The 14,385-nt window shown below is 36.1% G+C and overlaps 2 protein-coding genes across 2 annotated transcripts; one reads left to right on the top strand and one right to left on the bottom strand.

The window, feature by feature from the left end:
- Positions 1-1,733: 1,733 nt before the first annotated feature.
- On the bottom strand, positions 1,734-6,074 carry LOC139150451 (uncharacterized). The gene is made up of 4 exons (XM_070722828.1): positions 5,973-6,074; positions 5,471-5,671; positions 4,272-4,400; positions 1,734-3,526 (listed from the first exon to the last, which is right to left on the bottom strand). The coding sequence occupies exons 2-4, from the start codon at positions 5,525-5,527 to the stop codon at positions 3,404-3,406; spliced, it is 309 nt and encodes a 102-aa protein (XP_070578929.1). The 5' UTR covers positions 5,528-5,671; positions 5,973-6,074; the 3' UTR covers positions 1,734-3,403.
- On the top strand, positions 5,667-13,975 carry LOC139150448 (programmed cell death protein 2-like). Its single transcript, XM_070722824.1, has 4 exons — positions 5,667-6,215; positions 7,630-7,892; positions 8,164-8,277; positions 12,665-13,975. The coding sequence occupies exons 1-4, from the start codon at positions 5,684-5,686 to the stop codon at positions 12,851-12,853; spliced, it is 1,098 nt and encodes a 365-aa protein (XP_070578925.1). The 5' UTR covers positions 5,667-5,683; the 3' UTR covers positions 12,854-13,975.
- The last annotated feature ends 410 nt before the right edge of the window (positions 13,976-14,385 follow it).

Raw genomic sequence — 14,385 nt, 5'->3', positions numbered from 1 at the left:
GTATTTTCATCCTACTAACCAAGCACATTTTAACTTTCAAATTAAAATTGTAAGTAAGTTCTGTTAAATAAGTTGAGACTGTGCGTACTCAGAGAAAGCACACTGAAGAGACAAATGTTTGAAACTTAAGAAGTTCAAGGTCATCAAAAGCATTATAAGGAATCATGTTACACTTTCATTGCACTGTTTACACAGATTGCATAAGTGCTATAAATAGCAGATGAGGAATCTTACAGCCCAGATTTACCATAAAAACCCTATCACTTTGACCACTCTTTTAATTGACCACTCTATTTTTTTCCACAAAAAGTACCAAGTCAACCATAAATGGAAATTAGAACTTTCTCTACCTCTATTTATTTGACCACCCTATCATGACAAACTATTATGAGCAATTTCTTTTAGATAACATAAATGGTGGTTCAGAATATATCAAAGTTGGGATTCAGGAAATAAGATGCCTTTTACATGTTTTAATCCTCAAAGATGGTAAGCATTTCACTATGAACTGTCAAAAAAAGTTGAACTTTCTGATAATTCCACACTAAAATTATTTTGGCTTTGATGATTTCCTAATTAATTCAATTATCTAAAATCATATCAATTATTTTTTTCTGGGTGAATTGATAGGGTTATACAGTACAAGAATTACATACAATGTAAGTCAAACTTTGACCAAAAATGACAAAAAAAAATTCCTGGAAAATACACATTTGCATATTTCATCACAATTTGAACAAATCTAAGTTGGGTTATCCCTAGGGACCTGCATACCAAATAACAAAGCTGTCTGACCAGCGGTTATTAAGAAGAAGATTTTTTACCAAAAACACCTTTTTTGGCATTAATTTGCCTATTTTCAACAATATCAAAAAATTAAAAAAAATGGTTTCTCAAAATCATATTTTTCATCTACACAACAAATATCAAATCAGTAAGTACTGCGGTTCTCAAGATATTTGAGTGGACGGACGCCTCACAAACGGACATACATACATACATACATACATACATACAGACTGACGACGGACGGATACCCATCCCAATAGCTTCTATAGACTATAGTATATAGTAGCTAAAAACAAAACACGAAAGACCAGTTGTAAAAAATAGCGCTCTGAGTAAAGTTCATGTAAAGATCAACATACCAAGACAATATTTCGTCAGTCGATAATTATGATAGATATTACTATTGCTCTGCATGGAAACGATAGTGTCAAATTGAGAAATATTGGGGATGTTTTTTGAAAATTTTGACCATCAATCACAGCAACGTTCATATATTATTATATACTTGAAAACATGTCAGATTACTTTGAAATTGTAAATACACATTTGATTACTTCCTGCCAACTGCGGTATGTACTATGAGACTAAATACATTCATGTGTGTGTGCAGTCACTAACCCTTGTTGATTGTGTGTCGGAACTGAAATTTGCAATGATAAGATATCTACATGCTGGCTACCATACACAAGACAATGAACATGTGTCTAATTTCATCATATCAATGGTTTCATTGGTTGAAAATCAGCTGACCATATCTGTAAGAGTAAAATCTTATCATTCCAGCAACTCTGAAAACAGTACATAGGAATCATGCGAGTAGTATCATGCACACAGCAATAGACGCTAGATAAGTCTTAATTAGTGAGTGATAGGAACAATACCCATCCAGTATCAAATTTTGAAATACACTAACACTGTATATAAAGAGAAAAACAGGGATGGGATATGTGACATTACAACTGTCATAATACAGCCATGTTTATTTACACCATAACATCTACAGTATTGTACATTGCATTGCACACTGATGAAGTAGACTAATGATACAAAATCACATTAAAGTGCATGGAGAATATTTGCTGACAATAAATATAATACAAATGAACATACACATGGTGGCCTCATTCTGAGTATTACATGACTCTTTCAGTAAAAGCAAAAGGCATACACCTAGCAAAATATGATACAACGGTCTCCCTAAATGGTCATTAAAGAGTTATGCTGTGGTAAATTCTTGCAACATCACTACCACAAAAACAACTGAAAGATCGGTCACTTAAGGGTGCTCTCTAGGCTCCCCCCTCTAGTGTAGAGGGCGCCCTTGAGTGACGGATCTTCCAGTCTATACCACAATGAGACATAGATGTCATCAACATTTGAACACCCTCACTGACACAAAATTATGCAAACTTGATTGATTCTTGTCGACTCTCTTCAACTACAAGTCAATGCAGATCAACTCAATGCACCAAGAACATCACACTGCAAATCAGCTTAAAGATCATTGTACCAAGAACATCACTTGTTCCACATGCTACCAGTTTATGTATGTCTTTGCAAGATAAGGGGATAAAGTCCTCATTTTTCTGTACACTTTGGGGGCTCTTAAAATGGTCCAATCTGTTAAATTACAGGTCAAGTCAACCAAGTTATGCTCTACTATTTTACAAAAATGACCTGACAGTGATTGTGACAAATAAAGATTACTGGATTTATTATAGGCAATTTCTGCACTGAATAGACTGGCAAACAACGTTTGTCAAGTGTATCACCAAAGGCAACAAAGACCAATCATATCAAGTGACAACAACAAATACACAATGCAATGAGAAATGATCTTAAACACTTCTATTACTATCAGAACTTCTAAAGAAATCATATCTGATGGCCTCTTCAAGAGTTAAATTATTTTACTACAGTAAAATTATGAGAGTAGCAAGTGTATCCAATTCCGTTGATTGTAACCCAAGATACAGCAATGACTGATTTTTCCTCTACTGAGATACTGTTCTCATTATCAGAAATGCATGAAGAACATACACAAACTGTACAGAAGATTACAAAAAGTTCATCCAGAATGTTTTCAAGTAAGTGTCACAGTTTCACAGAAACTTATGCATAATTATTCAAATAGTGATTGAAAAAAGGACAATACGAAAGATAATTAAAACTTGTAACAGGCTTGCAAGTAAATCTTACCTCCTTATTACAATTTGTTGGGAGCCTCTTCAATGACAAGTAAATAAAAAAGTTAGGCTATGAAAGATAACAAATACATATTTTATTATGACATCACTTTCTACTGTGAGAGAGAATGTAGTAATACTTTATGATAAACAGCTGCATGCTCAAACATGCTTCTGTTCTTTTATGATAATTTATAAAAACTCTCAAATCATGAGTTTGCTTGAAAAGGAGGATTCTTCAGAGAAACTAATATCATTTCTGAAATTCATCAACCAATAGTCATGACAACTTACTCAGCTTACTACAAAGACAGTCTCATCATTGCAATGATCACAATCTAAAGTATGTGACTAAAACAAATGTCACATCAAGTAGTCATGACAATTACAAACAACAATGATAGCTTGTTTGACTTTTCTGATAGTCTCTACAAAGCTTCAACCTTAGCTGCAAATATCAGGATATGTTTTTCCACTTCCTTGCTGATTTGTTCTTTTGAGGCATTAGGATGGTCCTTGATGTAGTTAGTAATTCCTAAAATTGCTTCTGCCTGTAAAATCAAGTACAGTATGTTTACAAAGTTACGTTACCACTAAAATGTTTGATGAAGAAAAAACTCTAGAAAAAACCCCAAAAGTTTGATTTAATTTAGTATAAACAACTGAGGAATTCAAGAATAATATGACTTGGTTAACCTCCTTGAAGACTTATCTACAATCTTAGTTTTCCTTAGACATTTTGTATGAACAGTAAAAATGTGCAAGCTCTATCTGCTGAATATCATCATCTGAATGAAAATACATCTTTTACAATAATTATTTTTTTCAAATGGCATATTGACTCTGATGTAGATTTTAGTTTAGGTCCATTATCATAGTTATAGCACTTTGGTGCATCATCTCAATTGCCTTCTTCAAAACAATATTCAATAAGGTAATTTGAAACATTTAAAACAGAAGGAACAAAACCGTAGTTTGAATGCATTGGACGTACCCAGGACAATCTACTGGCTACTTGGTTAACTCAATAGTTTATCCAGGAGCCCCATAGAAGATAAAATCACTCCTGAATATGTCTGTATGATACCTAACAGCTCCTCCTTGGCTACACGATGGGTCACTCTCTTGACAAGTTAAGTTCAGGGTAGCCGACTGAGTGAGCTGGTGTAGCCTGGTTTTGCTAAGTATTGGCCTTGGGCCTTGTTTAGCAAGACTGTGGAGGACTAACTAGAGAGTCCATTGTACATGTTCACAGTATTAATGGTTTTAAAAATGAAAATAAGAGTGTTGCCTTACCCTGAGTGCCTCCATTTTGTCTTCACCAGTGAGTCTATGCCATAACTCAGAAGCTACTCTGCAGGTAGTAACAGCCTTGTAGAATCTTTCGCCATCCTCTTCTTTGTTCAACCATGCTAATACTGCTATCTGATAGTGGCAAAAAACCAACAACTGGAGTCAATGTGGCGAGCATGTTTGGAAATTGCAACTGTGCAAATGCAGCTCCTATTAATATATATAATCTTATGCAAAAGGCATATCACATAGGTTAATTTAGCATATCATTGAATATGAAATATTATTAATCATTTTAGTATATCATCAGGGTTACACTTCTTTTCTGCAAAGCAATAATTCAAAACTTACTGCATGGGTCAGGCTAGCCTTGACATATTACCAGGGTATAATACTCTGCAATGTGTCCAGTTACAGAGGTTTACCTCCATGGTAAGATATTTTGGTACCGGTATATGGCATTAATACAAAGGGAAAGTGGCAAACTCCCCTTGCAGTCCTCATTGTATAGATGTGAAAACCTATTTCCTTCACTCTCATAATCTCACTCATCAGATCTCCACTACAAGGCCATATTGGCAGTAGAAAAGAATGATCAAGACTGATATCACGGCCATAAACTCTACCTTCATTGTTTGGCCCATATATTAGGTTATATTGCTCTTGAACTCTTGTTGTATGGCAAATAGTCGATTGGAAGAGTGAGGAAAACCAAAGGGTTTTACAAACATGTAACAGGCTATATAGTGCACCATATATAGGACATGCTGTAGACGATTATATCAATTCTTGTCTGACCCTATCTGTTATTTTCTAAGTATTGCAGTGCAGAAAAGTAGCAAAAGCTGATCATGATCATCATAATTCATAATCATAATATGCTTAATGATCGACCTATGTATCTCTGAAAAAGGCAAATGGGGTGGATCCTTTGCATACTAGAGCCAATTCGTATTGAAGTTTAGATTTAACAGAAGTCTAGAGCTGACAATCTGATGTAATCGAAAGTTACGATAATCAACTTAAGTGGATCACAGTCACTCGGCTCGGTCTATGTACGGCCCTGTGAGTGTGAATCACAGGGTCGTAGAGTTACGTTTTTCTAACAGTGCCAGTATTTCGAGCTCCTCAGTCGACACTGAATGTGCTATTACGTACGGATTTTTATGCAATCTATTCGGAGACATTGAGGTTGAACTTACCTGTTGTATTAAGTCACCTGTTCCAAGTCTCCAGTCGGGACTACTTAGTTTTTCCATGATGACCAGTGGTGGTTGTCTCTTCCTAGTGAGTACTATGTTTTCCTATGTGCAGCACTCAAGAAGGCACTGGGTCATTAGCAGTAACGTGACTCATTTTATCCAATAAACGCCTAGTTTCTCCGGAGGAAAGATATTGCGGACCTTCAAACAAAAATGGCTGCGTCCAGTAAGAGTGATGTTGAGCTCGGTTTTGCCGAAAAAACTCACGGTTGGCGCTTGAACAGTAAATATTTCCCATGTAAGTTCGGTGGAAAACCGTCATGGCTGCATCTTAAAAATCTACCGTTGCCAGAATCTCTACAATGTAGCTGTTGCAAGAATCCGTACACATTTCTTCTCCAAATCTATGCACCTATCAATGAACTGAAAACTTGTTTTCACAGGACAGTTTTCGTGTTCTGCTGTCGCAGTGCCGAATGCTATAAACCAAACAGCAACTTACCGTTTGCCGCTTTTAGGAGTCAGTTACCCCGAAAAAACGATTATTACAGCTATCATCCTCCCACAGAGAGCGAAGACAGCAAACCAGTCAATCCTGTCGATTTCGAACAGCGCATGTGTGAAGTGTGTGGATGTCTGGGACCCAAGAGGTGTGGTAAATGCCACGAAACGAACTACTGCAGTCGTAACCATCAAATGATTGATTGGAAAGAAGGGCATAAATTCAGTTGTGGTAAAGATGAAGGTACTTTGGAAAATGTTTTATCCGCAACTGTGTGTTTTGTAATAAAGTTTGTGTGCGTTGCACATTTTTCAAAGGCGTGAGCTGGGTAAGGGAGCGTTCAGTTATTATGGCCGGGTGGGCCTGCAAATTCTTCCTGCGCATCAGTCAAAATGAGTGAACCCCCCCTACCCATTGTACCAAAAAATTGATGACCCCCCTTTTAAGATGACAAAAATTTCATCATCTGTATTGTAGCGCTACTGGTGAGTGAGGTCCCAAAAATCAAAAACTCACCGACCGCCTCACCATAGAGCTACGCTCGCGAATATTGTACCATGGTGTACATGGATGTGAAAAAACCTCCATGGGGTGTATAACGATCAGTGTGATTAGCTTACGCACCCGAGAAATCAAATGGATCGAAATAAGGTCAGGCATAGTTCCGAATTTCGGTTCCGAATTCTTTTCACTGAGAACTTTCAAGTATTACTGATATTGCTGTAAATTGCTACATGATGAACAATGTGACACCCTATTTCGGGAATTTTGTTCATTTTTTTGTGTTTTTACAACAATAACCAATTCCATCTAATGTAAGAGAATTCCATATAGAACTAGTAAAAAAGGCATAACAGGTCCCATACATTGAATATTTGAAGGCCCATGAATACTTATGTAACTGTAAATATAATTTTCACTGACAAAACCTGGCATAACATACCCAACCAAATAGGTGAAAATACATAAAGATTTTGCACAATACCACATTTTACTGATTCAGCACATGGGCAAGTAATATTGTCTGGCAGCATTGGGAATAAAGAATCATCGGAATCATCACTAAATTGCAAATTACAGGGTTTTTTGTTTGAAACTGGTAAATTGACAACTACACTCTCCACATTTTAAATACATCTACCATCTAAAAATGAAACTGTTCATACAGTTCATAAAAACTGGTCTGCCTACACCATAGGACCTTGGTAAGACATATCATATACTGAAAAAGTGGTTCATTCAATGTCAGGCAGCAGCAGCACCAAAATATGATGGAATCTAGGCTCCTTTATTCAAGGAAATTCAGTACTTTAATGATCGTCATAATTATAAAGTCACAGTTGTATGGTTGAAATCAAAGCTGAAAATATTCAAGAAATTGGTTGTCAAGTGATGTGATAATCATGCAAATTAACTAGTCTTCAAGTAATATTTAAGATTTGTGACTCCAATGAAATATACAGTAAGAAACATCTGTATGAATTTGTGCCAATTTGTCAAGTGGGATTTTCTTGCCTATAGGCGCTTCACAATAAGTGTATTAGCTGAACAATATTTCTGTGGATTTTTAATAATGATTTGTATTCTAATCCTGCCGAGAAAAATTTGGGGGGAAATTGAGGATAAATGACTAATTTCAGCAATTCTTCAACCACAGGAAGAACACCTGAATACAAAAACGTACTGTTCCCAGAATATGAGGTAGTCATAGAAACAGAAGAATTAAACACAGCAGAAGAAACAGACAAAAGTGAAGAAGACAAGATGAGAGATTATTCAGAATTCATGAAATCTGAACAAGGGAAATCAATGCTGAGGAATGAAGACATGACACAGGAAGACTTGGAAAAGATGGCTCTACATGAAGAAGATGTACAGTTTAAAAAGTTCAGGGAGAGAATCAATCATGAACCAGAGCAGGTGGGAAGACTACCTATGTGTTGATACGCTACCTCTGTGTTGGATATATTTAATTACTGAATAGATCTAGAGCATGTAATCACAACTATCATTGTTTCATTGGCAAGTCACTGTTTCTGGATGTGGAAGAACACCAGTATTTAACTTAAATATTGTAACTAAAGTTGGACTTAGTTTTTTTTGATGAAAATATGAAGAGGTTACAATGATTCTTTATCAGTTGCGTATGAGGAAGTGCAATCAATATCTGCTAATTCATTTTGTCTTGCAGATATTGCGGTATGACAGAGGTGGTGAACCACTGTGGATATCAAGTAAACACATCCCAAAAAGTAATGATATTCCTTTGTGTCAGTGTGGGGCACCAAGGATTTTTGAATTCCAAGTAAGGCTTTAACTCTTGCTTCTCTTTAATGTTAGTCACATGGACACAACAAAAGTTAAAAGACCACCTCAGAAACACTGCTAATATGAGGCTTACAGCAGTTATTTCAGGAGACTGAGTTTGATCATCGTAAAGTTTCGTTCAACTCTATAAGTATGATATTAATAATGTAAATATGATTCAACATTGGCCTGTTTATTTTTGATTCATTCATCCCAGCTATAGATTACGTAGCAAGGTATATTTCCAAGCAAGCAATTACATGTATATGAAGTTCATTTTGATAATACTTTGAGGTATTCATAATCATTGTATGACAAGTCCTGCCATCAGAGTACAGTGTCATGCGTGTACGTAGCGTCCAACCAATTTATTGAAAATTGAAAATTGAAATCACCTTCAAAATGCAATTTTCATTTGAATGAAATAACAACCAATTTTTAATATTCGTTTTTGCAAACAAAATTTTATTTTACCGATTTTTTGGTACGGTTTTCGCGGCCAATCAATTCCCAAAAATATTAACAGCCTTTTGGCATAGAAAACAACATTGGAAATGTTTCAAATCGAAAATTATTTTTCATTTTTATCTTCGTTAAAAAAAAACGATTGACGGCCCGTTTTAAATAAAGCTTCTGCTATTTCATTATTAATGAAACATAATTCTGTTTCGCCTTCTTTATATTTTGAATCCGAAAAGCAATTTTCAGTAAACACAAATTAAGCTTTAATCAATTAATTGTATTTCATTCATAAGATTTGAAGACACAAGTTCGGGTTTACTTTTATTGAACGTTCCTTGTTTCATATTTTGAATTTAATTCATTTTTTAAAAATGATGTTGCCATTCTCAACAAAGCATAAAAATAACTTCAAGTCTTCAACTTTATTCTATCTTAACATAACAAAAATGGTATTTCTTCCGATTTTGTAAAATATAAAATATAGGATAATTTTGACATTTGAAGGAGAACAAAAATGATGAGAATCGAAACTTGTTAATACTAAATCATGTACAACTAATTTAAAATGAATTCGCTGTTCATTTTGTTACTTGCGAAAATTGAAAATTGAAAATGGTAAGTTTCAACCATTTTCATTTTTTTGAAAATGGTCGAAAAACGACTTACATGTTATTTCAATTTCTTTGCTGTTCCTGGCCCTCTACCGGCCAGTGGGCGAGCAGCGATGCGTGCGAGATTTTCGGCTCCGTCAACGCAAGAACTGCAGTAAATTAAAATGGAGTTGTCTTCCTTAGTCTCTGAAGAGTTTATGCGGCAAATGGTTGTTTTTGAAGGTAAAACACACCGCGAGATAGCATGTACTTTGAAAGACTTGTTTCCTGATCATAATCTGTCAGGATTAAGCGAGAGATCAGTGCGCAGATTTTGTGAAATACATGAAATTAAGCGACGCCGCGCCACACGCCAAACAATGACCAATGATTAGTACAACATATAGGGGGGGGGGGGGCTACTGTTAACATAACGAGCACTAGCAACGCTCAAAATATGCCCTAAAACAAAAATCCTTATAAGCGTCTAGAAACTCCGGTCGATGCTGGGTCATATTAATTACAATATGACACCACACACCGGATCGCTCACTATAGTCAGTCAATAGAGTGGCTAACTCTCTGAACTCTCTCAATAACGAATTTGGCTTCTCCTCCTCGAGGACGAAGATGACTTCATCACACAACCAAGCGGAGGGGATACAAAACAAGAGAGCGACTGATGAAGGAACCCCAGTTTTGGTTCCGAAACACCGTTAAGACGAATCACTCAATCAACAAACCGGTTTACCGGGAACCCAGATTACATGACTAGGGTCAAATTCACGTGCCGCGTGCCAGGGACTCGTGAGAAATTGTAGGGAGGGAGGGCCTAATTAAAAAGAGTATACGGAATCTAGGAATTGCGTTAGTTTATACATGCCCGTAGTATATTGAGGCAACACCACAATACCCATCTCAACACTACCTTTGTTGCGCCAAACTTACATAAGTCGGGGATTGAAATTGATTAGATGGAATAAAGTCTTTAGAGTTTGACCAATTTCGACACCTCTACATGCAGAGTCTCTGGTAAGCGTCACAGTGGTTTACTGGAAATACATTTGTTTACGCATGGAGGTATAAATTGAGAGTCGTCTTTTGCCCGTGATTAGGACACCAAGACTGGCCAAGACTGTATCGTGTTTCGAAAATCAATTTTGACCTGGCCTGACACGAGTATGCCTATCGCGTTCATGGTAGGCCTGCCCACAGCTTATGTGTTGTGGTGGGACTGTGGTTTACTTGCACGCCTGCGAAATACAGCGTTTTGGTAACATTTTGATTGATACAAGTTGGCAGGATGGTGGACTTGTCCACAAAATAAACCTGTTTGCAACGTTTTTATTGATACTGTCAATAGGCTTACGCCCATACCAGTCACAGTTCGATAGACACCATAGGACCTAGATATTTGCAATATAGCAACCTTAACATACGGTCTACAAAATCAAAGTACGGAATTTTGATTGATCAATTTTTAATGTTACAAATTTACGTGCAGTGTGATTTTGAAAACTACTGGCCTCCCTCCCTATAATTTCTCTTGAGTCCCTTTCTGCATATGCACGCTGGTCATTCGCTGGTCCCCAGTTCATGCATTTAGAAGGCGGCGTTGAAGCCCGAATGTTGATTTGTTCATGAAAATGAATCAATGAATTAAATTGGAGTGAAAATTCACCTATACTTCTGGCTCGCGGCACGTGGCACGTGAATTAGGCTTACCCCGATTCACCGGTGTCTCGCCATGTATTCCACACAAAATAAATGCAATGATCCTTTCATTCACCACATCGTAATACTAAACAATCTTGGTAGAGCCGATGTGTGGAGTAGTCCTACGAGTATGGCGAGAGTGTCTGGCTTTGGCTACGCCGTGGGAGGCGGCGTAGCCAAAGCCGGACACTCTCGCCATACTCGTAGGGCCAATGTTTAGAGTTGCCCTCAATTCCCTTTATATCGTCTTCGGTGGCCAGTCTTCCGCAGCACATGCAGTGAGCGCGGGAACAAGTATGCGTTGTGGAAACTGGAAGTCTCGTATGCATTGATGCTGCTCACCCACTAGCCGGTAGAGGGCCGGGAACAGCAATTCAAATGAGTCGTCTTTCGACCATTTTCAAAAAAATGAAAAAGGTTGAAACTTACAATTTTCAATTTTCAATTTCTAATTTTCGCACGCACCAAAGTAAAATTGCAAATTCCTCTTAAATCTGTACGACATGATTTTATTTCAACGAGTTTCCTTTCTCTTCATTTCGTTTTTCATAAAATACGTACAATGTCCCGTAATAAATTTTACGAATCTTGAAAATAGTACTATTTTTTATTTTAAGATTAGGTAATATTTTGATACTGGTAATGATTTTTTTTGTTTTGTTGAAAATGAAAACATCATTTTAGGATACAAATTATAATATGTTGAAAACAAGCAACTTTCCTGATAATCCAGAACACATGATTTTGAAATTTAAGAAATAAAATAGAATTAATAGATTAAATTTCATTTTGTTTTCACTGATAATTGCATTTCGGATTCAAAATATGAACAAGGCGAAACAGAGTTATGTTTCATTAATAACCAAATAATAGAAGCTTTATTAAAATGGTCTGTCAATGGTATTTTCAATTAAGATGAATATGGAAAATAAAATTCTATTTCAATAATTAAAATGACGCTTTTTGTGCTAAAATGCACTTTAATATTTTTGAGAATTGATTGGCCGCGAAAACCGTACCAAAAAATCGGTAAAATAAAAATTTTGTTTGCAAAAACGAATATTAAAAATTGGTTGTTATTTCATTCAAATGAAAATTGCATTTTGAAGGTGATTTCAATTTTCAATTTTCAATAAATTGGTTGGACGCTACGTACACGCATTCAGTGTCATCATGTTTTCATGATTTAGGTCATTGTTACCCTTCATAAAAGTAACAAAAAAACAGGCATTTTATCAAAAGATCATTTCAGGGCAAAAACTAAAATAAACTTTCATGCAAAGTGGTGCATTTCTAGCAATAAAACATATCATACTGGGGTTTGGTTCAGGACGTTTCACAAAATTCTTTTGCCTCCTAGTCATGAACTGATGGTACATTTATCATAAAACAAAAAATTATGTTGGGTGGTAAGTTTCAAATCACATAGTGAGTTTCAAACTGCTGGAAACTTTTTACTGCTTTTTGTCTGTGATGATATGTTTATTGATATTCTGACAGAGTTTTAACCATGAATGTACAGGGTGACATTCTGTAGAAAAAAACATTTTAAATCATGATCACCTTTACAAGTTGAATGCTGCACACACTAACCATAGCCTTTCCTTTTCATTGTAGATCCTACCTCAACTACTGAATTATCTGCATGTTGATAGTTTGGGAGCAAGCATTGATTGGGGAACATTGGCAATCTATACTTGTTCAAAGAACTGTGACACTGGTCCTGTATATCATCCCGAGTTTGTATGGAAACAAGAATGTGGTGATACTCCAAAGATTAAAACCGAGGACACTGTTTCACAGTGATATGAACAACTCAGTAGTTGTTATTTTGATGTCACTGAATATCTGCTATCTCAGTAATATTTCAATCTATGACAGTCAAAGAAACTACTGTCATTGTGCTTCCTGTCTTGTCAATTTGTCAGTTTTCAGGCGGCAATGTTATTCACCCAAGAGACTTTGTCATCAAAACAAAATCCATCGGTTGAAACTCCATCAATCAAACATTAAGGTGCATTGTGTCACAGTTTTTTTATCATCCCCTTATATACATTTAATATGGGGACATACGGAACCTGGACAATCTTAGCTTTATGTCTGCTATTTCCCTTTCTACCAAACTGTGACATAATTGCGACATCAGCGTTGCACAACACAACAGTGTTTATTACATGCCTCGATGTGAGTGCAAATCAGTGCATTGATTTGAATAGGAACATCCGGGGAGTTAGCGGCCAGTTAACGATGTACTGACCGGTTTCCATGGTTACCTGGTCCATTGAAGCCCTTTGACGTTTTCGACATCAAAGTAGACGCTTAACCTTAGATGTAAAATATCCATGCACACACTTCTATTTTGATTTTTGTTAAAATCTGTTTGATGCTGGTTGATAATGGTAAAATTATTTGAAAATGCCCCGCATGTTGCTAAATGTCATAACGCATTAACTGTGAAGAGGCATGTAATAAATATGTTATTGCCTGAATACATGGGTTTATGTGCGCTCGCAGCAGATGACTATTTTTCCTCCTCATGTCGGGTAAATTGTCACCTGCTCTCGGGCACATAAACCCATGTATTCAGGCAATAATATATAATATTCCATTCCTCAACCCAAGATCTACATAAGTTGCTTGGTTACCAGTCATTGTATCACAACATAGTACATTACATAATTTACAGTCATGTTTTAACAAATACATTTTAATTTGTTCACTGTAAATGATTTTATCACAATGTCAGATGCAATCTGTTAAGCACAAAGTGAAATTGACATCCTTCAGACCATCAGCATTCACCGGTATTAGTCCTGATAAAGGTGATCTGTAGAATTACAAGAACTGTATGATGACATGGAATCTATGGCAGATGGTAGATCTCATTCCAAGATGCATGAATTAATAAAGTATGCATATTTATTTTAATTACTGTCTGACTTGATATATGATTAGAATTTCTTAATACTGGCGTTATTGTGGGGTCGGTGTGTTGTTTATTGTGAGTCTGGTTGAGTGCATGTGGTACAGAAGGAGAAAAAAGTATAAATGTGACAAAAGAAATACTTTGATAAAAAAGTCTGCATTTTTTACAATTTTGAATCAGAAACAGCAATACTTAAAACAATAATTGAGAAAAAATGCTCAAATATAGAAGCTCAAATTCTTGTGTTGAGCACTGCTGGTGAACTTACATGTAACTTGTACAGGGAATGGTATTGATATTGAAAGGAGACACGATACACAAGTTTTTGGAGTGGATGTGGAAATGCATGAATGCTTGCTTTGTACGTACGTATTCATGTGATTGTTTGACCCAAAGATAAACTGCAACGGCT

The sequence above is a fragment of the Ptychodera flava genome, chromosome 14 (assembly GCF_041260155.1).
Source record: "Ptychodera flava strain L36383 chromosome 14, AS_Pfla_20210202, whole genome shotgun sequence".
Taxonomy (NCBI): Eukaryota; Metazoa; Hemichordata; class Enteropneusta; family Ptychoderidae; genus Ptychodera; species Ptychodera flava.
The sequence above is the reverse complement of the archived record's forward strand: the minus strand, read 5'-3'. Positions and strand labels throughout refer to the sequence as shown.

Bases quoted from the DNA above. Each gene is read 5' to 3' on its own strand.
- LOC139150451 (XM_070722828.1), bottom strand. From the start codon at position 5,527: ATGGAAAAACTAAGTAGTCCCGACTGGAGACTTGGAACAGGTGACTTA. The intron at 4,401-5,470 runs GTAAGTTCAACC...TGCCACTATCAG, and splicing joins CAGGTGACTTAATACAACAG to ATAGCAGTATTAGCATGGTT. The intron at 3,527-4,271 runs GTAAGGCAACAC...TTGATTTTACAG, and splicing joins ACAAAATGGAGGCACTCAGG to GCAGAAGCAATTTTAGGAAT.
- LOC139150448 (XM_070722824.1), top strand. From the start codon at position 5,684: ATGGCTGCGTCCAGTAAGAGTGATGTTGAGCTCGGTTTTGCCGAAAAA. The intron at 6,216-7,629 runs GTACTTTGGAAA...CTTCAACCACAG, and splicing joins CAGTTGTGGTAAAGATGAAG to GAAGAACACCTGAATACAAA. The intron at 8,278-12,664 runs GTAAGGCTTTAA...TTTTCATTGTAG, and splicing joins CAAGGATTTTTGAATTCCAA to ATCCTACCTCAACTACTGAA.